Source organism: Suillus bovinus, assembly GCF_016758785.1.
Source record: "Suillus bovinus strain UH-Sbo-P2 chromosome Unknown EDB93scaffold_66, whole genome shotgun sequence".
Classification (NCBI taxonomy): domain Eukaryota; kingdom Fungi; phylum Basidiomycota; class Agaricomycetes; order Boletales; family Suillaceae; genus Suillus; species Suillus bovinus.
The window spans coordinates 199,907-222,772 of record NW_024542122.1 but is presented as its reverse complement, the minus strand read 5'-3'; the positions used below and the strand labels follow the sequence as shown (position 1 = coordinate 222,772).

Sequence of the window (22,866 nt, the reverse complement as noted above, 5' to 3'; positions counted from 1 at the left end):
CGAGCTGCTATATGTGCGTGATGCGCTAGATGCATTCCGAAAGAAGTCTTATGCCCTCCACTACTATCTCAACCGTTCTCCTGCACAAATTTGTGCTACCTTCCAGACTACGATTCATCAGGTCATTGCAACATCACAGAGAACACGAGAAAGTGGGTCAACTGCTTGGTAAGTCACTGAAAATCGATTTCGTTCAACCTCATTAATTGGTTGAGCGCAGGTGGAAACCACTTGAAGCATCCTTGGCTGCGATTGGCTCTCAATCTGAAGATGTCCTCGAGTGCATTGAGAATGAACAGGATTCTGGTCGAGCAAAACCTATTGACGTGGAGGATTTGCTTGCCAATGTTGTTCCGTCAGTCTTAAACCAGTCTGGTATGCATCAGGCATCTTCATGCGGGGTTCATGTTATTTAATACTTCTTCAGACTTTCCATTCTTGCAAGGCAGAGGTTTCGTATTCGCGAGCCAGTTTGCCAGGCTATTGCCATTACAGATGGCTGGTCAGTATCTGGAAGCCGCTATGCATGTCATTGAATCGAATTCTGCTGGGATTCCCGTGAAAATATCTGCTGTCAAAGCTATCCACAAGTATGTGTTGTGTACTTCGAATGACACGCCTATCTAATGTCATAGCAGCTTCTGTGAGGGCGCGGAGGACTCGGCTATTATGCCTTTCGTGTCGCGGATTGCACAGGACCTCGGGCCATTCCTACTGGTAACAACTGAGGACACGCTATCCTTGGTTCTTGAGACGATGTCGGTTGTTCTAGATGTCAACAGGGCTCAATGGCTCACTACTGACTTGTCCAACTCTCTCGTATTGGCCGTCCTGGAAGTCTGGGCAAAGAATAACAAAGGTAGATTACCTCCCCTCCACATTTCAACAAACTAATCGGAGATCGTAGATCCCATCTTCTTATCAATTTTCGCCGAAATATTCACCTCGCTGGCCTCTTCGACTGGCACAGGAGTGTACGAAACGGTTGTTAAACAGGCACTTCCCACCCTCTGTACTTCCATCGCGAGTTCCAAACCTCAAGAAGCCTGGATAGCAGGGTCTGCCATTGACTTGATCTCAAGCCTCGTTCGCGGTGCACCCGAAGGTGGCCTTGGAGACGGCTTCTTCGCTCTCCTAGCACCTAGCTTGTTTAGCTGCCTCAGTGAAGCGGAGGATCGTGATGTTCTACAAAACGGCATGGCGTGTCCTTGCTCTAATAGTCCGCAAAGATTGCAGGCAGATCCTAGAATGGCGGGACCCATCCGGTCAATCCGGTCTCGATCATATCATGAAGGTTATTGCGAAGCTCCTGCAAAATGATGATGAATCCGGTGGTTTGGTCATTGGTGATCTCATCATCCACTTGCTGCGCCATGCAGGTGAAGCTGTTCTCCCAGTACTTCCAGAGCTTCTTCAAGCTATGGTATTACGGATGCTATCGGCCAAGACGGCCACTTTCATCCAGAGCCTCGTTATTCCATTCGCGTTCCTCGCCTACAACCAGCAGGACACAGTATTGTACTTGCTGGAATCGACTACGACGAATGGCAGAAACGGTCTTGATATTCTCATACAGACGTGGTGTGAGAACGCAGAAACGTTCCAGGGCTTCTGGCAATCGCGTGTTAGCACACTGGCGCTCACAAAATTGTACGCCTCTGGTCGGCCAAGCCTGCAATCATTGATGGTCAAGGGCGATATTATCTTGAAGCCAGAGACGAAGAACGGTGAGTCTTCCTTCTGCATAAACAACCATTCGTTTCCGGATATTCAACGGTTTCTGTTTGTGCTTCGGGGACAGTGATCATGACCCGGTCGCGAAACGAAGACGAGTATGCATCATTTACCTATCTCTGGTTTTTCTTTGCTCGGTTTGATGCTGACTTTTGGCGGTGCAGCACCCCATGAATTTACATCAGTGCCTTTCCCTGTGAAGGCACTTAAACTGTTAGTGCACGACCTCAGAGCTGGGGTGATTCTGCGACGATCCCCAAAGCTGAATTTGATGTAGACTCCGACGATGGTGTACGTACTGTTTGCATGCTCCTTTATACGTCCTGCTAAGCGATTGACAGGATGAAGAATGGACAGAAGAAGAGCAACAGAATCAGGGCTTCAAGCAAGAAGAATTTGCCTTCCTTTCCGAGATGCTGGGTCCCCGCGGCGTCAACTTTGACAATGACGACATTCTGGAAGAGACGGATGATGAAGACCTCAGAAACGATGGTATCTCTCAGATTGACATGCAGGTAAGTCTAGCTGGTTTCAAGGCAACTCGTACGTGCCTGACAGGTCTTTCAGGCACATTTGGTGACATTCTTCAAAGAATGCGCAGCGCACAATGTCAACAACTTTTCCGCAAAACATGGACCAATTGTCGGCTGAAGAGACCATGGTTGTGCGCCACGCCATTGATCACTGAATTTGGATGGTCAGTTTCCTACTACAAAACATATTGTACATGAAAGCAAGAGCGTTACGTGATGATGGTATCCTGTCTCATAGATACAAATGAGTATTCCTGACAAGCAGCTCTTAAAAACCCTCCTTCCCCAAGTCCCATTCTCGAACAGTCCCCCTTTTCTTGTACTCAATGTCCATAATGTTATCGCCTCCACTAGCCCAACGATCAGCAACTCCACTGTCTGTATCTTTCTTGTTGACCTTGTCTTTTGATATTCCGAGACGTTCAAGACGCTTCTTTTCAGCTTTATCTTCTCGCCGTTGCCGAATGAGTTCAAGCATGGCATCCCAACCCTCGAACTCTGCGTCACTGACCAAGCCAGTAGCAGGTACGTTGGGGACAGGGAGTGTTGCAACGTCGAGTCGAGGGTCGTAAGATTCTTGAAAGTATTTGTCCATCTTTGAGGGAAGCTGCGCGGGTGGTAAAGGAGGGGGTGACGAAGATGGTGACCGAGCGTTGTGGTGTGAACCTGACGAAGCGACTGCGCGTCGGGGTCGGCGCGGAGGGGAAGGTGAAAGGGTACGAGGGGGCGGTTTGGTAAATTCGGCGGAAGCTCCTGCTTTGCCGTTGAAAGAAGATAGAACTTCCTCTGTGAACTCTACAGCTTCATCGTCTGGGGATGTTTGGGATGACCGGGAAGGAGACCGAGTGGTACGGCAACTCAAATACCGCGTCTGCTTGGTCTTTCTATTATCATCGTCAGATAAAGATACTGATCGCGTTCTTTTCCTGGAGACTGGAATTGCTGGAACAGGCTGGGTTGGTGACTCGGGGCGACGTGGAGAAGTAGAATGGCTTGTATGGCGCCTTTGCCTTCGGGAATTGTCGTCATCGTGTCGTCTATGTCTTCTATGTCGACGGTTATCAGAAGAACTAATTCTCTCGGAAGGTGGTGATCGCCGGTTGCTTGTCCTGTGCTTCGCATCACTATCCCGTTCCTTTGATGCTGAACGTGATCGATGTCTCCTGCTGCTGGGCCTATTTCTGTAGTAACTGTCATCGTCTTTATTAGTCTTGTGATGCCTCCCAGAACTCTTTTCTTTCCCCCTGTCCCTGTCTTTGTCTCTCCGTTGGTCACGTTCCCTTCGACCATCCCAACCATGTTCATCATGGTCAGGTCTCCGTCTCCGCATGCGCTCGGCAGCAGCAGCCTCTTCGGCACGAGCCTTCCTATCTCTGCGCTCTCGCTCATCTTTCTCCCGTTTAATTTCCTGTGCAGCAAGCGCCTGTGCGCGGAGTATAGTCTTGTTGTGATCATCTGTGCTCTTAATGATTGAAGTGAGGAAACGCTTGTTCGGGCGAGGCGCATTTGGGTCAGGCCCTAAACAAATAAGTGGATGGTTTGATTTTTTTAGATAGTGAAACCCACGCAGTTGGAAGATATGCCCTAATTCCAAGTGTGCCGTAGCTTTCGGCCTTCTGTTTGGCTTCCCTCAAGATGAGCTCTGCGACATGTCTGTCGAGGTCGTCGTCAGTGATGGACGGAGAAACGGCTGTCCCCATGGACGCCCGAACGAGGTTTGAAACGACAGAGGATAGCGACGACTTGGACATGATTGACGACGTCTCTGCGAGTCTTCGGCAATCCCACAGCTACGTTTGTCATTGTTTGGCTCATTGTGGCTTTCGGCGCTAGGCGCGGATCATAATGCATTTTCGGCGAGCGAACTTCAATTGACTCGAGTACGATATACATGACAGATATTCCTTCTGAAATCAAAGGTTTTCCGCAGGCATCGGCTCACCGCCTGATCTGCTAAGTTGACTCTTTACACAAGACTCGGTACCAAGTACGAGAAGGTCTTTGTCTGGTCTCGCGTGATAGTTTCTCCGTAGACGACGCATGTTGTGCTCAGGGGAGCTCCGCGGATCGACTTGTCAAGTTGTAGAGTTCTATGATGATTCGTTTTCAAGGCCTTTTTGTTTCCGATACAATAGCAAGGTTCATACTCAGTAATGGAAGGTCATCGACATACGTGTTATTATATTTCACGAGCAAGCGACGATATTCCCCAGACGTCGAGTTCCCTTATTGTTTGACGTCAATGATGTTAAAGCGGCTGGGACCAACTCGTGGAAACCCCGAGCTGTATCACAATCAGTCTCCTTGAAAGCTGTTGTATGTGGCACGATCCCCCCCTGTTCCATCTCTCCGTTCTGATCAAGTGGGATGACCTCATCAAAGCGCGGCCTCTTGCTGAAATCACGATCTCAGTCCGAGCAAGAACGTAATTGCCGATAGGTCACCAGTGAACGTTCCCTAACTCCCTCTAATGAGCGGGTGCAACCGCGGGCCTTTCAAAGCGTTCATTACGGTTTATTACCTGTGAGAACACAACGGTCGCGTGTAAACCTGTGTAAACCTACTAGTAGGTGCCTTAGCAAATCAGGGGGAAGTCCAAACTTTTCTGAGAAAATACCATTTCGCCTCCGGCTCGCTGAAGCAGAACCCAGAACCCTTTAAGTAGAACATCATTTCGCATCCGACTCGATTTGAAGCAACTATGTGCCGTCTGCGATTAATTGGTACACGGTCATTGCGGCATCGAGCGGGGTTCAAGTTGTGGGGGATTTAGTCTATCGATTGCGATTGAGTGGAGCAGATCGCTTTGTCTGAGAAGGGCTGTCCGCGCGGCAACAACCGACAGTGGGTTGCCCCTAACAGTGGAAGAATGTTCATGACAGAACGGAAGGACGATAAAGTGAGTCATAATGACGGACGGTGACCGTAAGTCGTGGGATGTAAACCACTGGCACTGAAATCAGGGGAATATCGATAAATCCGAGTCGCCTGAAGACATAGGAAAGTGCATGTCCCTACTATGACCCTCGTAATTGAAGGAAGACTTCTCAATCGATGATGTGTACAGACCATCGGAGAATTTGTGGGCTCTTTGAGGGTTTCGTTCCAGTAAACGTATAAGCTTCGTTAACGTTTCGATCTAAAAATGGAAGGTGTGAACCATGTGGACGGAGGTAATAGCCCACACCATCACAAGGGTTCGGAACAGCGTGCATCTCGTCATTCACCGACGGCAGTGTCAGAAATTTGTTACCGTCACTTCACTTCACCGTCTTCATATAAATATGAGGCCGTGCGTTGCACTGAATTCAATTTTCAGCCTGCAAGTGCAGGTCAATCTTCTATACATCACGTCTCTTAATCAGTGATCTAATATCATGACTCTCTGCGGATACTTACCATATTCCGGACCTCTGATGGTGAGTAGTTTCATACAGGCCGTCGAGGCGCATATTGACGGCCCATCTGCAGGTTGTGGAACACGAAATATCACTCAAATTCACGACCAGTCCTTCATGCTCTCCTCACGACTCAGAAGTTTACGACAACATTCGAACACCGCGCGTGCCCGCTAGCGGCATCCCTATCGAGATCGTGCTGACCATTTTGGAGGCCGCGTACTTCGACGATAGAGGTGGTCCTGACATCGACCTCTTAAGCAAGTGCACACTTGTATGCAGAGCATGGTCGCTGAGTGCTCAAAAACTCTTGTTTCGACGAGTTCGCCTCGGCTCGCATTCGGCGTTTACTTCATTTACTCACGCTGTCAACCGCAATTCCCCGCGCGGGAGAATACTGGGTGACGCCGTCGTTCAAATCCGTGCGGTCCTTGATTATAACCAGCCTGGTTGCCTCAACCAATCATCACTCGCTATTGCAGTGGCTAATTGCCCTAATTTGTATGAGCTTGACCTTGCTCAGTACGGGTCCGTGGCTCCTGGTAAAGATGTCGTTGGAAGTCCTGCCCAAGAACGCATGCGGCGTCCCGCCCCGTCTTTTGACGAGCACTCTCTGGCATTACTTAGCGCTGGCCCGCGCATCACGGCTTTGAACTTCAGTAATTGGTCGGAGAACAATCAAGCTGTTCTCCAACTTCTTGATGTTTGGCCTTCTTTGAAGTCACTCTCCATCACTGGAACATCTCCCGTTCTATCTCCTGACGTGACGTATCCACCATTCCCCTGCGCTCTGGAAGAATTGCGCTTGAACTGCCAAAGAGAACCTGCCAAGGAATTTCTTGACTGGCTCTTGCATCGCTCCGCGGAAGAAAAGAGTTTACGAGTCATCGACTTGGAACGTCAACCAAGCCCCGAGCTTTTAGACTTCCTCGTCGAGAAGCACGGCGAAACGTTGCATTCGTTAGCCATTCCATCTTTTGCCATGCATGAGCATGCACATGCTGCGATGCGATGCCGTTCTCTTCGTGAGCTTCGCACTGAAAGCTCATGGTCTTCTCCTGTCATTTGTCGTCAAATGCCAGAGACTATACAACACTTAGCATTCGGGCTGGACCTGGAGACCCCTCTCAATCCTATTATTGATCTCATCAAGACTCGCGACGACCTGCAAGCTGTCACAGTCAACCTTTGGGGCGACGGCCACCGTCATCCGCAGTTCGCATCTCTTCAGATGGCGTGTGCGTACCGCGGTGTTGACCTCCGTCTAACGCGGGACGTGCGAAGGATGCGCTTGTTAGTAGTGAGCATACAGCCTTCTTTCCTGCTGTAAATTGGCATTAATCGACCGAATAGCGCGGCGATCCAGTTGTGCCGCCGACGTACCCGCGCACTCGGACTCTCGACAGTATGCAACCTACTGTCCGCCCTGTTTTTGTGGCATAATCCGACGATTGTGATTCCGTCATGACACTTGAATGCCATTACCTACGAGTACCAATCTATTTGTCAAATATTGTAACGCCAACCCCCGCTCTACGTCGACTTTTGCATTATCATCTTCTAATTACACACCTTATTCGTTCATGAATATTCTCTATTGTAGCTCTTGGAATACGTATCAGTCATATACATCAATATGACAGAAACTATTACCCTATTGCACAGGCTCAACCAAAATTTGATTCATTCCTGACCTCAGTACTCAGTCATGGTCTCGTTCCTTCTTTTTCAAGGGTCACGGTGATAAACGGCAAAGATAAATCCAATTTGAAGTGGTTATAACTTATTGCGCTCAAATCTTGCACACGCTGGGGCTAGCTTTGAGTCTTCGACCCCTGCACGGTGCGTTATTCATTTTTGTTGGTTTTGAAACATTCATGAACTATGTCAGTAGCAGTCGACAATGACTACGGTGGCCTCGACGTCCAGCGAGCTGTCGAGCCTTCCAGACGTTCTCTCTGGCTCGGTGCTCGCGTCAAGCTCAACCAATCTTGATTTTCTCGCCAAATTGCCCACCAATGCGCTCTCAGACTTGCTGTCGACGCCAACCGCGCTCACGACTCAATCTCACACATTGACTTCTTCACTCACTGCTTTGACACACACATCTTATCCTACCTTTCTTTCCCTTCACCACACATCAACAGCCCTGTTGACATCGCTCTCTTCGTTTGACACGTCACTCAATTCTCTAATCAATGCCGCTCTACCAGCTCTTGATGATGCTGCACGCCTTTTTCGCGAGAAGACCGGTCCAGAGGTTATCGAGGGAAGGCAGAAGGCACGCATTGTACTGGAGCAGCACGACAAACTGTGTGACTTGCTTGATGTTCCAGTTCTCATTGACACATGCGTCCGCAACGGGCTCTATGCAGAAGCTCTTTCACTGGCTGCCCACGCATCATCTGTGTTGTCTACTCTAATCGCTCAAAGTAGGAAGAGTCCCAGCGATGACGAAGAAGCTGCGCACGGTTTGCCGCTTCAACTCGCAGATTCCTTACAAGCTGAGATAGCTTCCTCGCTGCATTCCATGCAGCTCATCCTCCTGAACACGTTATATGAACCCGCTCGCAAGCTGCCAGCGTTCTGGAAAGCAGTACAATTTCTTCGTCGAATGAAGGCGATACACGAGGACGAACTAGCACTCGTATTCATCAGCGCTCGAATTGGATGCCTTCGTGATAGCTTGGATGGCATTGAAAGGGATGCTGGTATACCTTCGGATACTGGAAGTCTGGATTTCAAGTTCTCAGCTGGAAGCACTGTAGAGGAAAGAGAACGGGAGATTGATAGGGAGGCTGATGACATCGCCCGGTTCTTGAAGAAATACATTGATGTCTGGAGGGAGGGCGCGTACGATCTTGTCACGCAATATACAACGATATTTCTCGACCGTTCGCATGCTGGAGCACGGATAGCACCACCTGCAGATGAGGATGCCGAGACATCCTCTTATATCATCCGACAAACATTGCCTTCGACACTTCTGGAGCTGCTCCTTCCGACTCTCCGGTCGTATCTTGAACGTGCTTATCCCCACCTCGCACCTCTTGCGACACAGCTTGCCTATTGTAGTTCTGCTTTAGCTCGCGTAGGGATGGTAAGTGTCATACACTTTTAATTCGACTCGCATTAAATTGGTGCGCATGCAGGATTTTCGTGCGCTACTATCATCACTGATTTCACGATCAATTGTTAACGGGTTTGTACGAGACGTACGACTCGGCGTGGAACACGAGTGGTCTGGAGTGCTAGCCAAGCACGTCACGAGCAGACCCAAGCCCTCTGCTCCTTCGGTTTGGCTGGTAGCTACGCCTAACAGTGTGCCTGCGTTCAAGACGCTCGCTCTCTCTCCATCCAATGCTTCGCATTCTCCGCCGCAAGTGCTGACTACCTTCCCGCCGCTTGCGAAAATGTTGAACGCATATATCCGTGCGCTAAACAGGTTACGCATGCTTGCGCCTGTTGATGCTTTGTCGGGCGTCATGGATGGTGCCGAAGAGTGTCTTGCAAATGCAGGCCACAGTCTACTACAATATGCCAAGGACTGGCGAGGTGGGGATGCGAAGGAGATACAAATTCTGCAAGCAGCTGGGGCAGCATATACACGAGTCCTTGTTCCTTGGGTGCAGCGCGCTATTGTAGAGGGTGTTTTCAGTTCTTCACTCGAGAATCGTCAGTCTGCTGCTGATGGAGATCTCGATGGAGGTGAAGAAGGTAAACGTGAGTTATCCCTCATAGTTAGAGAATGGGAGAACTGGCTAGGTTCCACAGGAATATAATATGGAGATGCGATAACAAAGCGATCGATGCCCTTGACCTTGATTTGTTGTCTGATTGTGAGTGTTCTTGATGCCATGAACCAATGAGCCAGGACGACCTTGCCACCCATTGGCCACCCACATAGTTACGTGGTTCGTTCTGCTTAGAAATGTATATTGAAATATGACACTTCTTTCCGATCAATGGAGGTGTCCGAGTCCACCTTGTCGGGAATGTCTTGCTAGGAATGCTCCACGGCGCTCCGACGTGCAACCGCCTTGCATGTAGCACTCCCAAAACAAAGGGGCGGCACATCAGACTAATAGCGATGCTAAGTATGACTGCTGCAGGGGCACGTGCTAAGAACACATGCTTTTTCGTTCGCCGGCGCGTGTGGACTGGCACTTTTTTTATCACTTATGCATTGACCAACTTGACATACTGGCGTGATTGTTCAGTAGTGATTTTTGCCTATTTCCCGCGCTCATGGGCTGTAGCCTCAGCTCTCAGGTCACGCGTTGAATCAGGGGTCATAGTCGACCCTCGAAACGTACCGAGGTCCGACCGACGCACAAACTTCGCGCCGGTATCGCAGACCAATCCGCTTCTGAATAATGCTCAGAATGACTGAGTGGTTAAATAATTGGCTGCTTGTGCGTGTAGCAAGGGCCTTGGAAAACTCTACCATTTTTTTTACCTATAGAACGGTTCCCCTTACCTCACTTGTGTACGCGAGAACTTGATGTGTCAAGCCTTTACCAGATCAAAGAATTCCTTCTCTTTGATCCCGGACCGCATGACCCCGTCATGCGTGACGCTGGATGAATAGATCTTGCTCCGCTTATAATTCAGAACTTATACTTAAGCACGCCTGCTTAGCAGCAGGACTTCTCCAGCCACCTTTTCTTAGACATTCGTTTCACTAGAACATGGCAAGAGATGTACCAACGAGTCGTAGAGCAGTCTTGCTCGCCATTTTCATCGCATTTGGTGAGTTCACTCTTGTCATTGCCATCTTGTGCTCATTGAACTCTTCCTTGCAGGAGGTGCGCGGGTATCATATACAGACCATAGAATGTACGTCGTTTATCAGCAACTGCAAGCCTCTCATTTCTCTGCTTACATGGGCAGTAGATTGATACACATACTGTGATATAGGCTTCTTGTTCGGGTATGATATGGGTGTCATTTCCGTATGTACTCAGACTTCTTCTGAAGTCCTTGACATGTCTGGACTGTTCGTCTACTCTAGGGATGCCTGATTATGCCAGACTTTATCCGCCGATTCGGCCAAGAAGAAACGGATGGCCAGTACTACCTGTCAAGTTCGAGACAATCGATCATTGTCTCTCTTCTGTCGGCTGGGTAAGACCGCGATACCTGCTTCTAATATGTGCTGATATTCACACCCATCGTAGTACATTCTGGTGGGGAAAATGGATCTTGTGATTCTTATAATAATCTGACGATACCTAAAGTGGAGCTATCGCTCAAGCTTTCACATCTGATCGCCTAGGACGCCGTGGATCCATTCTGTTCTGGTCGGCTATCTTTACTGTCGGTGTGGCTGTCCAAACTGGCACGACATACTCTCTTGTTCAGTTGGTCATAGGGCGTTATATTGCAGGGTTAGGTGTTGGCTCATTGTCAGGTCGGTGCTGATTTCAGGATGTGCCTTTGTGAATCTGACTACATTTATTCAGCTATTGTGCCCCTGTACAATGGAGAAACAGCTCCAAAAGCTATTCGGGGCACGATTTTGGTCATCTATCAAGTCCAAATCATCTCGGGGTCCGTCAAGTATCCATCCTCCATTGGAACACCTGTTAAAGCTTGTTATCTAGCATATTTTTGAGTTATGTTTTTCAACTCGGAAGTCACACGATCAACAACTCTGCGTCTTGGCGACTCCCTATCGGATTACAAATGGTCTGGGGTATCATACTTTTGTCTGGGATGTTTTTCCTTCCAGAATCTCCGTATGTGTAACTTCTGAAAAGCTCTCATTCCAAACTAACGAAATTTACCTTTATTAGCCGACACCTTCTCGGAACTGGACGAGGTGACGAAGCGCGCAAGGTCGTTGCAGAGCTAAACGGAGTCCCTGAAGACGACCCTCTTGTTGCTGAGGTTGTCGAAGAACTCGATTTTGCTATCAAAGCAGAGAATGAAGGTGGCAAAGCAACTTGGTTAGAATGCTTCTCCACGAGAAATGCACTGTGGCGTCGGACAATGAATGGCATGATGCTTCAATTTATTCAGCAGCTCAACGGCCAGAACTTTTACTGTAAGATTCAGATCCTTCATGCCGGTTGATTTTGACCTCTGATAGCTATTGTCGACAGACTACTATGGCGACACCTTCTTTCAGAATGCAGGTGCAGGGCAAGTCTTAGATCTCTCCACTTAATGTAGCTTGGCTCATGTAATGGCAGGCTTTCACCTTATATCATCCAGACGGTTCTTGGAGCGGTGTCAGTGTTTGGAACTCTCCCCGCGTTATACTTCATCGAGACTTGGGGTCGCCGAAAGGTATTTATTCCTTCTTCCACTAATCGATTGGAGGGGGAATTAACTTTTTTTTCCCAGTCACTGCTCCTTGGCGCATGTGCCCAAGCTGTCTGTGCGCTAATTGTCTGTGCACATATTCGTTGGTAAACAGTGCTGGACTGATACTTCCGCTAGGTTGCTGTGGTTGGGCATACTACCCTTGCGCCTACTGGAACACCAATTTCAGCACTCACTGCTCGTAATAGAGCCGGGGGTGACGTTGTCATTGCTTTTGCAATATTTCAAGTGTTTATCTTCGGCACGACTTGGGGACCTACTCCGTGGGTATACCTCGGAGAGTCTTTCCCTCTTCGAGTGCGCCCCAAGTCAATCGCTCTTGGCAGCGCGACAAGTACGATTGCCCTCTGTTAAGATATTCAAATTCGTTGCTCACGCTTGTTCAAGACTGGTTCTGGAACTTCATGCTTTCGTTCTTTTCTCCAAGGATTGTCGATCGGTGAGTCTAAACTACAGCCAAATGTCCTGACACATTTCTCGGTATCTGAACACATCACCAGGATTGGTCCACTGATAATGTTGGTCTTCTTCGGCATGCTTGTCTTTGGATACATCTACGTGTATTTTGCCATTCCTGAAACAAAAGGTCTAACTTTAGAAGAGGTATTGATTCGTTCACGTTCTAAATTGCTGCCCATCTAACGAATGACCAGGTGGACGAGTTATACCGCTCTGGCATTGCACCCTGGCGATCAGTAGGTTGGCGGCCGAGTGAGAAGCATTATCATCACGAAGTGCATGACAAACAAGTTTCGGACTGTGGGAGAAATCCTAAAGATTTATATGCGCTGTAATTGATATGTATGATAGTGCCAATGTACTTGTACGCTGATTTGTTATTCTAGCGACTATGAGTAAGTTGTGTCTTCACGGACTGTTCGATGGGGAAAGACATGGAATGATGCAGGCATCAATAACAAGGCTGGGATCCACGTTGTTGTTTGCAACGCCTACTAGTGGTTAATCGGGTTTAGAAAGGGCGCATAGTACCACTTCATGCTGAACCAGACATGAAGTTTCACCAATCTACGTCAAACGTAGTAAAGACTGGTTATGAGTACTCAGCACCGGAGAAATCTGTCCGTAAGTCATGTGGGAAGTAGTCGAAGGTAGTCACCATGCGTACTAAAGTCTGTTTGCAAGGTGACCGCCCCGAATGCGCAGTCCGTGAAATCCCTATAACCGCTCGAACGTTAATCATGAAAAAATGACCATAAAATTGAAGTAAATGCGACTGGATTGCAAAAAATCACGGAAGCTAGACAAATGGGAGGACAAGAGTAGCATATATGACCTGTGAAAAGTATGATAGTAACATATCACAACGAAATATGCGAGGTCAAGAAAAGCTAATTCCAGAATGTGCGGAAAGAACTTTGTGTCGATACTATTTGCACACGGCTTCGCGGTTGTGTCTTGGTAACAACGTGACAAGCCCAGTTTGCTGTATTTCCAGGCCCCTGGAGCTAAAGTACCTGTCGGTGCAATCAGGTTAAGTGATGCGGCTACCAATGAGAAATTCATGTTACCTCTGGACTTCGTAACACCAGGAATGGTTTGCTCGAGGACACATTGCTATCCCTTCGAGATACTCTTCGACTAGGACGTCGATGGAAGGTCCCCATGAAGGAACGTTTGCGCGACCGTCGATGAATCGTTTCTGAACCTTGGCGTGATAACGCGCTGCCCAAGCCATTGCACCACTTATGTCGAGGCCAAGTTCCAACATGATAATACTGATCATGTTATGGTCTTCGTCCCCAACCGCTTGCTCTTTGTTGTACGAAATCATGTCCTGCGAAGATTGTGAGCACACCGCAAACCAAGACGTCTTCAATACCGATTCACATTGTCAATCAGAACTAAGTCTGTGATACATTCAATAAGATCCATGATCGCGGGATGGTAGAACACTTCATCAGGAAGGTCCATCCCCATCTCACACATGAAAAAACATGGTTTTAAACCGATCGTACACCGCCGGAGCTTCAAGTAGTCATCGAAACTGCGCCTATGACTTTGTTTACGGTCAAGAGCCTCGCCAACCACTCCCTGAAGGTATGCAGTAAATGCTTCAAGGAAGTGACGTTGAGAAGACAGGCTTGCGGATTGGATTGCGCGAGCCCAATACCTATGCAAAACCCCTTGGGCTTCAGATGATCATCAAATAATTCGGAAGCACTTACTGTCGCACCAATTCACCAAGGACGCATTCGCCCCCCGGCCGTATCTTATGAGGATTGTGTAGGACATCAATCACGATATCCACAATTTCCTTGATGACTGCCCCGTCCTCGACTGTGGTATACTCCTCCAAAAACAAGATTGAATTTAGCAAATCAAAGCTGATACGAAGGCGTTCTATTTTTCAAGAATGGAATATCAGAGTCACATAACACGTGAATTGCTAGGGATCAAGTACGAACCTCTTGATGCATTGGGATTAGCTAGTGCCGCTAAGAGAGCTATAAGAACGGCACATGTCAACCATCGTTATAATCGAGAGTTGGTAACATAGGTCGAACCAGTGTCGCATTCACTGAATGCCACCTGTGACTCAGGACTCAGCTGAGCCTTGAAATCACTGATCGAAGCATCGACTTCAGCTTTGAAATTCTCATAATGTGGATTAATGGTACGTGGCCAGGGCCAGCTAACCATAGTGTCTGGGAGGTATATCACTTTTGGGCGAGTATCCATAGCCTCCGAAATAGTGTCTGATGAGGAGTGCAAGAAGGGTAGATTGTTGCTGCTCTAGTCAGAGCTTCCAGCAAAACTTATATACCTGCCCAGGTCAGAATGTTCGGTCCACCTCACGTTAGATATTTCGGCACATGTGCTTATTCGACTACCGATAGGTGAAATCCTGTCAGCATCAGGCTGTAATTGAGATAGGGTCGGCTCTATGGAAGATTTAGTTAATCAGAAGCTAGCTATCATTGTCCGTCTTCCTTACTTCGTTTCTGCCGTATGACTTTTTTTGAAAAATAAGTCACGATAACTCCACATCTCGTAGAGTGCACTTCCGCATTTGACGCTTCGGCTAATACCACTTCCACCGGCAGATGCCAGAGAGTGAGAAGCCGAACGTTGCGCTGAACAGTATATGCTTTTGAACCGTAAATCCCGGCCTTTCAGTTTCTGCATTGCTAAAAGCTCATGATCACCGATTTGGCCATCACATACCTAACAGTATTTGGAATGAACTTCTAGTCTCCGAATCAAGAAACGTGATGATAGGTCGGTATACGTATACTCACTGAGCTGTGAGCGTGATAAAAGTTAAGCGAACTGGAACTTCGTTCGCTAGATGGAGGTTATAGTGCAACCCTGATTGAACTTTCTGAGAGATTGCTGGAGAGACCTATACCGTTCAAACCCTAGAACCGGACACCGGCTGGCAGTTGGTACTGTGTAGCCACACTGGCCATAGTGTCAGGAAGGGATATTAGTAGCACTGGAGAGGATCAGCGTGTTGTTTAAATGTCTTCAGGAAAATCTTTGTGAAAGCTATACTTATCCTATTTGGGTGTGTTTTATTTTTCAGGGATGAAATCGAAGTTATGTGATGCGTGGATTGCTACGAATTTTAATACTGACAAGCAAGATAAGGTCAACCAACAGAACGAACGAGGACATAATGATGAACGGCCACGGACCATGCTTTTAAAAAATGGAGGTTGAACACACCGATAAGTGAATTGAATCACAGATTGACTCAAGTCCTGCCAGTGAACTAGGAGAATGAACAGTTCCCTCCCGGATCATATTGCAAACTTGATCAACGAGCACTAAAGGTGATAAACCTAGTCATTTTCTGACAGTACTGGTGATATGTATGGGTGTTGTGACACGAGTTTTGTGCATGCAATCATTCATGATTCGACATGGTTCGTGCCAAGTTCGTGCATTCACTAGCGAGCATCTGAGTGGCGGAGTAGTCAGAATATCGGCAACTGCCGAATAAAATCTGCGCCATAAGAGGGTTTTTTTTAAAATCAATTAAAAAAAAAAAAAATCTAAAAACAAACATAATTCCCGCTACCTCTGTCTTATAGCTTGCTAATTTCACCGTTTTGTGGTAGATTCGTCAGATTTTGGCGACCCTATTTTTTGGGCTTTACATGGTAATTAGCTGTTGTTGATCGATCGCTTTCTATATCCGGTCTCGCCTTACGACGGCTATGGTCTCCTTTCTTACGCTCCTTTTCTTTAGCTACCACCATGAGCTCGTTCATCGCTTGTCTGCCTGTATCCGTCGTCTTTGACGTTTGATTCTCATTCTTCTGTTGTTTCTTCTATCGCTCGCTCGCTCGGCCATTCTGATTTAGGTTCGCGGTTTGCCGAAATTCTCACAGCCTCTTACAACGGCCGTTCTCTCACGACTGACGTTGAGTTCGAGATTTCGTGTAGCTTGACCTCATGTTGTCGTTGGCATGAATTGGATTGCCACATGGCGTGCCGTTGGTGGGGCAGGAGATGCACTCGCTGTCAACCCCTATTCACTTTCTAACCTCTCATTTCGCTGCCAAACACTGCCAACAAAGGTACCGCAAATCAGAAATCACGCGCATCAGATGCGATAGCAGGAGTGCAACTAGGCAAGAGAGTGAGGGAAGATTGACGTACGACTGATGAGAAAGTTGCAAATAAGGACGATGTGTAGTTATTGAATTTATGTAGTCTTTTGTTTTTTATTTCGCTCGCGCACATCGAACCCAGCGGTAACACTTGAATCCGAAACAGGTAGCGGGTTTTGCCACTTCAGCTGGCGCTATAGCTTATATATGTTATGTCACAAAATTAGGTTCGTCGACCCAAAAACAGCTGTGGGCTTCAGATGATCATCAAATAATTCGGAAGCACTTACTGTCGCACCAATTCACCAAGGACGCATTTGCCTTCCGGTCGTAATATCTTATGAGGATTGTGTAGGACATCGATCACGATATCCACAATTTCCTTGATGTGACTGCCCCGTTTTCGACTGTGGTATACTCCTCCAAAAACAAGCCACCACAGGTGCTGAGTTCGTTTTCTCAAGGACAGAAGGGCTATGCTTTGTGGTGTTCTTTCTTTGTGCCTTTTGACCCATATCAAGTTGTGCTTCAAGTTGACACTGCTTGTCTGGTCCGCATGTTCTACTCGTGTATTCCACAAGGCTTCTGGGCTCTGTTTCTGGGCTCTACTCTGAACTCTGGGCTCTAGTTTGCTAAGTGCAATCGAGGTGAGGCTGGGACTAAGGCGAACTCGCTCTGTTCACCAGTTGGAGTGGGCTATGCCCGAAGCCAAAGACTTGGAGAATCGCTACTGCTCCCGGCTGCTCTAGTAACAACGCTCGGCTCGGCCAACTCCAGCCCAAACACCGCCTTTCGCTCTCACCCTCAGCCTAGGGGTGGCCCTCCACGATATGCGCACACCTTACCATAACGATGAGTCTTCTAATGTGCGCAGGTGAGTCATTTGGTTGCAAAGCGACCTGATCATACTCACGGTACACGGGATGCCATCGCAGCAATCTGCATCTGTCTTGCAATAAGTTTCGCTACAGGCACTAACACTGACAGACGTATACGCTGATAAAGCTGCAATCGCGACGAAGGAAAAACGCATTTTCTGTGCGAGCTGATGTGGAATCGTCCAAGGGGTGATTTCAAGTGATATATACGACTCGGATGAGGGGAGACTGTAGGAAGATGACCAGCTTTTATATCCTGCTTATGGACACGATTCTCAATTTGACAGAATTGTGCGAGTTCTGCCGCATGAATTACTGATTTTAATCGTCTTCGCAGCGTTCTATCGGTGTGCTGCTAGATCATTTCATCCTGCAAAACAATAAAGACTTCAAGTTGGAGAATCGCTACGTACTGCTCCCGGCTGCTCTAGTAACAACGCTCGGCTCGGCCAACTCCAGCCCAAACACCGCCTTTCGCTCACCCTCAGCCTAGGGGTCCCCTCGTCCAACTTGAATAATTCCGCATATCTTCAAGTTACTAGTAACCTCCTAACGTGCGCAGGTGAGTCATTTGGTTGCAAAGCGACCTGATCATACTCACGGTACACGGGAAGCTATCGCAGCAATCTGCATCTGTCTTGCAATAAGTTCTGCTACAGGCACTAACACTGACAGACGTATACGCTAATAAAGCTGCAATCGCGACGAAGGAAAAACGCATTTTCTGTGCGAGCTGATGTGGAATCGTCCAAGGGGTGATTTCAAATGATATATACGACTCGGATGAAGGGAGACTGTAGAAAGATGACCAGCTTTTATATCCTGCACATACTTATGGACACGATTCTCAATTTGACAGAATTGTGCGAGTTCTGCCGCATGAATTACTGATTTTGAACCGTCTTCGCAGCGTTCTATCGGTGTGCTGCTAGATCATTTCATCCTGTGACTGGCATTCACTGGCTTATCTCGAAATTTCTACCGGTTGTGCCTATCTGTGTGCTGCTGGCCTCGGCTGACTCATTTCAGCAGGCCAAGGATGGTTAGCCAAACGATCGACTCAAACCCATTCTGAGCTTGAGCTTACTTGTCCACCAGGACATACACGAGTCAGACCACTGCAACAGCGGTAGTGAGGTAGTGAGTCACTACCACTTATAGCGTTCGCGTGAAATTATCTTGCAAGATAAATAATGACTGCTACACGCTCGGAAAAGAGATAATCACAGAATATGCGCCAGGGTTGTCCGAAGAACCGGAACAGTATTTACCCCCCATCCTGATTTTCACAGTTGCACTTCCCATACTCAGCTCCTGAGTAAACCAGCCCAAGCTTCTCCGCCAATATTACTTGTCTTCACTGGTGAACGACGTGCGAACGCTGTCGGGCGTCTCGCTCAGTGACAATATTGTGAGTATGAGAAGCAAAAATAATTGCCACTGGCAGAAATATTTCATTCTGCCAACAACACTAAATAAACCTAGTCATTCCTCTTGAATGCCAATAAGTCAGATCGCGCTAAAAGTTTGTTAGTAGTCTGTAGCCATCCGGCTGGGTCGTGGTACCGGGAATGCAATGGGAATGGACTTCCAATTTCATTCAAGACACGGGACGATAGGCTAAGCAATACACGACCATGCCATTAGTGTCCAAGTTGCACGGGTAAAATAGGCTTAATGAATGACAGTAGTACTGTGTATAACGACATCAGCAAAAAGTTCTGATACTAACCTAAGTGTAATATCATTACCTGTCCGTATATATCGTGCCAAACAATGAGCATGAAGTAAGTCTACATGTGATGCAAATGTCCAGTCCGATTACAAACCATAATAAACCATTAAATGTCATTTAAATGAGACCAATCCTCTACAACCTCCCCAGAAACCAGACCTAGGGGAATCATAGGTCAACGACGATCAGTCCAAAACGCGGCGAAGGGTGGTGAACCCAGAGAGAAGCATGATAACAATCATTGCAACAACACAGGGAAGAGCAGAGTTTATTCTAAGCTGGGGTAATGCTCCTGAGCATCCGGCACATTGCCACCCTGATTATATTCAAAAATAAGATCAACGGCAAGCATGGGCGAACGCAGACTCACCACTAGCTAAAGGTGTGTATCCCTGTGGCGTATACATAGCGAATATAAGCTCGCTGTTTGGCTCCATGTAACCCGGCGAGGGGAATGCGCTAGGGCCACCCTGAGCCCAAATATGAAGCGTGTAGCTTGCCTGGACCAGTGGAAGGCTAGGGTTTGCAGTCTGGTAGCCATATGGATACCACACCACGCTCTGAGCGGTCCCGGGAATGACACCATCGCTGGGACCTATGGGGTATGTGTTCCCGTTTGCTACTGCTGAAACAGTAAGGGCGGTGGGTGTCACAAGGATGCTCGAAAAGTTCCACCCAAACGTAACATATTCGCTGGGGGCAATTTTGTAGTAGGAGTTGGATTGAATGGGAGGCATGGTTATAGTGAGTGATCCAGGTTGAGCTCCTGTCGGGACGGTTGGCAATGGGGTACTCCCATTTACGAGGGAGGCTGAGCCAGAGATTGACGCTGAGGCTGAGACTGAGGCTGAGGCTGAAGCATTTCCATTCTGCTGTCTGTTTTGCAGATCAAAGTGAGGATGCATGGTTTGTTGTGCTCAAAAGAAGAAGAGCGTCTGTGAGGTAGCAGGGAGAATAGCAAGGAGAGTGTGGGATGGAGAGAACAGCTAGTAGTGTATCCGTGCACCTTGAGAGCATGACTTGCGGGTCACACGGGATGCATCCCAGTCCCATGCGGGCCTTGTTTTAGACTCTGCCGCAGCCAATGTTTTCCACGAGACGTGACTGGCGACCCCGAAAGAGCTATATCAAGCACTACAGTCACAGCCCTCAGCCTGACCACAACAACAAGGCGCTGACTTGGTCCCAAAATAGGATTGGGCTGAAACGACGAGATCACATCGAAACTGTGAAACTGAATCGTCTGCGTCAGCGAAAGAATTCCCGACCACATTTTCAGAGACTGAAGCGGGGGTTAGTCTGGCTGGAGAATGTCGACACCAAGCTCGCGAGGCAGAAAACCATAACAATAGGTAAACTTTGCGATTTGCTTGCATAGCGAAGCTGTTAAGCTAGATTCTGACATGACGGGTTGGTGTGACTTGGTTGTCAGGTCTGTAGCAGCTAGAGTCCCACGCATGCTAACAAAATGATATCTAATTTAGGAAGGTCGTGCCTATAATTATAACGGCCCTTTCGGGTGCTATTGCCATCTGCATCCCATCTCACTCCAACAAGTTAGATCATTTTTGAGGTTACACATGGAATCCATCTATAAAAGATGCGTGGACAACTAGTATCCTATCATCGACAAGAAGACAAATTCCTACATTCCCTTCATTTCTCTGCCACTGATGTACGTGACTTTTCTTTGCCTTTGCCTCTATGCCTCCGGGTCATTCATCTATCTATATCCCTAAGGCACTCGCCTTTCCAACGGTCACAGCGAGTAAAGTTTCACTCTGTACCTCTTCAGTCCAACGAGAAAGCGGATTTTATATGGATGTCTCACAATACGTTGTCGGCAGCCAACGGAGCATTTATCCTAACGGCCACATTTCACCACCACTCCTTTGCCTGCCACCAGCAAGCACATCGTCATTCAGGGCATCATGCACGTTATCGACGGAGATGAGTGTATCATCAAAACATTGCCTTAGGACCTTCGAACACGTTGGTTCGCCGAAGTCCAACTCTTCAATACATTCGAAAGCTACTGCACCCCCTGCATTAACTTTGCGTTCCATTCCATTCAAATCATTAGTCATGGATTGTGAATCGAAGATAAGTTTCCTCTACGACCTGGATATGCAACTACATTTGATAGTTGTCAAGGATCGACGCTAGCACGGACCGTGCTCAACTTTTGAACGGATCCCTTTCCTCACGGTCAATTGACACGGCCTTTTCAATGGTAGGAATACGATATTCCATCGAAGAGCCGACCGAAGGTATCCTCGTACGACTATTCTCATCTAATCAGACCGAATGAAGAGATACAGCACCCCCTCACATAAACCGTGTCTAGTGCCACGTCTTTCCTGCCATGAAATTTATATTTTGGTGGATAATCAAGTCCAGAGTCTACGTACAGATAGTAATGTGGGCGGAACACGGCAGAACTAGGGTTGTGTCACAGCAAAACCAAGCAAAACTCAAAAGAGGTAAATTATTCGTCGACTACAAACAACCATTGGTCGACATGAACGATGCGACATCCCAACCACCCTCTCCGCCTCTCGTACCATGATCGATCACCGAGAGCTCCTCATCAATAGACTTGGGCACCATAGCGGCCTCAACTCGCTCCTCATTACCTTCCAATATCTTAAGTCCGTTGATATCAAGATCAGTAAATTTCTCAACTACAATCTGCTTCTCGAGTGCATCAAACTCTGCATCAATCTCGTCAACCGAATAACTCCTGGGCGGCCGGGCCAACAAGCAGGTCATCGATGTCACTTTAGATCGTAATATGAGCTCCAGGAGAATCGAAAGGACAGTATTTACACTTGAAATATGATCTCATTGGATTAATTGAGAACATATTCGAGGCGGTCAAAATTGTTTTCGACGACCTTGGGGGAGGGCACCTTCCGGACTTGACTGGCTTAGCCACGGGCAAACGCCTCATTCTAATGTTCATTTATTGGGTACATACAATGAAGATTTGTATTGTGACTATACGCTTTATCATAGATTCATCTCACGCGTGCTCCCGTACCTTTTCAAGTCCTGCCGCAGCGAATGGCAGTAGTCTGCCAACACTACTGATACAGATACGTATAACCTCCTGCAGTGATTCAGGCCTCAGGGCTAAATTGGGTTTTGCCAACTACGTATGACATGGTGGGGGTTCGGCACTATATGGTACTGCATAGCATGCGTTCCGAAAATAAAAGTATGCCTGGAATACTATTGAGATCTCCTAAGTAGCTGCTGATCTCCCAGCATCCATTTTCGCATTTCCCCTACGTACATGACGAGACGATAAATTTCTGTCATCATCCACTGTGAACTTATCTCAGATTCCTGAGAACAGCTTCAGGAATTGTCGTGTCACCTATCGCAAACGGGTTGGAATTACATATTACCAGCATCTCTTAGTGTTCTGCCGCTAAGAGAATGTCGAGTAGAGTAAATCAAACTTGAGGTCTGCTGGCAATACAGATATCACCTGTCTGAAGGAGTCACTAATTCAGGTGCACAGCACATTGATCAGGACATAAAAAGCCAGCTGTCTTCCTACCGTCCCCGGGCCCCTCAGCTTTGTTTTTGAAGCTCATATCACAAATAATGCGTCTCTCCGTCATCCTCGCTGTTGTTGCTGCTTTCAAGTTGACAGCCTCTATGCCAGTT

General features: G+C 47.6%; 8 protein-coding genes across 8 annotated transcripts; 4 read left to right on the top strand and 4 right to left on the bottom strand.

Annotated features, from left to right (window-relative positions):
* Window positions 1-31: 31 nt before the first annotated feature.
* EDB93DRAFT_1253990 (armadillo-type protein) lies at window positions 32-2,385 on the top strand (the record flags this gene model as incomplete). The annotated part of the gene is made up of 10 exons (XM_041453546.1): window positions 32-168; window positions 221-375; window positions 428-590; window positions 639-859; window positions 908-1,177; window positions 1,230-1,727; window positions 1,802-1,892; window positions 1,953-2,025; window positions 2,076-2,249; window positions 2,302-2,385. Coding segments are annotated over 10 exons (1,866 nt in total), but the record flags the coding sequence as incomplete, so codon positions are not given.
* A 150-nt stretch (window positions 2,386-2,535) lies between these two features.
* On the bottom strand, window positions 2,536-4,018 carry EDB93DRAFT_1253989 (uncharacterized protein; the record flags this gene model as incomplete). Its single annotated transcript, XM_041453545.1, has 2 exons — window positions 2,536-3,729; window positions 3,830-4,018. The coding sequence occupies 2 exons, from the start codon at window positions 4,016-4,018 to the stop codon at window positions 2,536-2,538; spliced, it is 1,383 nt and encodes a 460-aa protein (XP_041304081.1).
* A 1,626-nt stretch (window positions 4,019-5,644) lies between these two features.
* EDB93DRAFT_1253988 (uncharacterized protein) lies at window positions 5,645-6,995 on the top strand (the record flags this gene model as incomplete). Its single annotated transcript, XM_041453544.1, has 2 exons — window positions 5,645-5,686; window positions 5,739-6,995. The coding sequence occupies 2 exons, from the start codon at window positions 5,645-5,647 to the stop codon at window positions 6,993-6,995; spliced, it is 1,299 nt and encodes a 432-aa protein (XP_041304080.1).
* Window positions 6,996-7,312: 317 nt separating this feature from the next.
* Window positions 7,313-9,561, top strand: EDB93DRAFT_783373 (Dor1-like family-domain-containing protein). The gene is made up of 3 exons (XM_041457462.1): window positions 7,313-7,507; window positions 7,560-8,765; window positions 8,818-9,561. The coding sequence occupies exons 2-3, from the start codon at window positions 7,569-7,571 to the stop codon at window positions 9,445-9,447; spliced, it is 1,827 nt and encodes a 608-aa protein (XP_041304079.1). The 5' UTR covers window positions 7,313-7,507; window positions 7,560-7,568; the 3' UTR covers window positions 9,448-9,561.
* Window positions 9,562-10,203: 642 nt separating this feature from the next.
* Window positions 10,204-12,991, top strand: EDB93DRAFT_783419 (general substrate transporter). The gene is made up of 15 exons (XM_041457463.1): window positions 10,204-10,417; window positions 10,586-10,620; window positions 10,680-10,792; window positions 10,846-10,854; window positions 10,906-11,078; window positions 11,131-11,218; window positions 11,272-11,406; window positions 11,464-11,714; window positions 11,773-11,812; window positions 11,863-11,959; window positions 12,017-12,061; window positions 12,113-12,329; window positions 12,383-12,434; window positions 12,496-12,598; window positions 12,649-12,991. Exons 1-15 carry the CDS (start codon window positions 10,357-10,359, stop codon window positions 12,787-12,789), a joined length of 1,560 nt encoding a protein of 519 aa, XP_041304078.1. The 5' UTR covers window positions 10,204-10,356; the 3' UTR covers window positions 12,790-12,991.
* A 391-nt stretch (window positions 12,992-13,382) lies between these two features.
* Window positions 13,383-14,695, bottom strand: EDB93DRAFT_1091675 (isoprenoid synthase domain-containing protein; the record flags this gene model as incomplete). Its single annotated transcript, XM_041446376.1, has 5 exons — window positions 13,383-13,470; window positions 13,525-13,790; window positions 13,844-14,126; window positions 14,182-14,356; window positions 14,521-14,695. The coding sequence occupies 5 exons, from the start codon at window positions 14,693-14,695 to the stop codon at window positions 13,383-13,385; spliced, it is 987 nt and encodes a 328-aa protein (XP_041304077.1).
* Window positions 14,696-16,785: 2,090 nt separating this feature from the next.
* On the bottom strand, window positions 16,786-17,682 carry EDB93DRAFT_1339444 (uncharacterized protein; the record flags this gene model as incomplete). The annotated part of the gene is made up of 4 exons (XM_041455422.1): window positions 17,555-17,682; window positions 17,489-17,520; window positions 16,866-17,207; window positions 16,786-16,822 (listed from the first exon to the last, which is right to left on the bottom strand). Exons 1-4 carry the CDS (start codon window positions 17,606-17,608, stop codon window positions 16,786-16,788), a joined length of 465 nt encoding a protein of 154 aa, XP_041304076.1. The 5' UTR covers window positions 17,609-17,682.
* Window positions 17,683-19,115: 1,433 nt separating this feature from the next.
* EDB93DRAFT_783205 (uncharacterized protein) lies at window positions 19,116-20,182 on the bottom strand. The gene is made up of 2 exons (XM_041457461.1): window positions 19,559-20,182; window positions 19,116-19,504 (listed from the first exon to the last, which is right to left on the bottom strand). Exons 1-2 carry the CDS (start codon window positions 20,091-20,093, stop codon window positions 19,374-19,376), a joined length of 666 nt encoding a protein of 221 aa, XP_041304075.1. The 5' UTR covers window positions 20,094-20,182; the 3' UTR covers window positions 19,116-19,373.
* Between the last annotated feature and the right edge of the window lie 2,684 nt (window positions 20,183-22,866).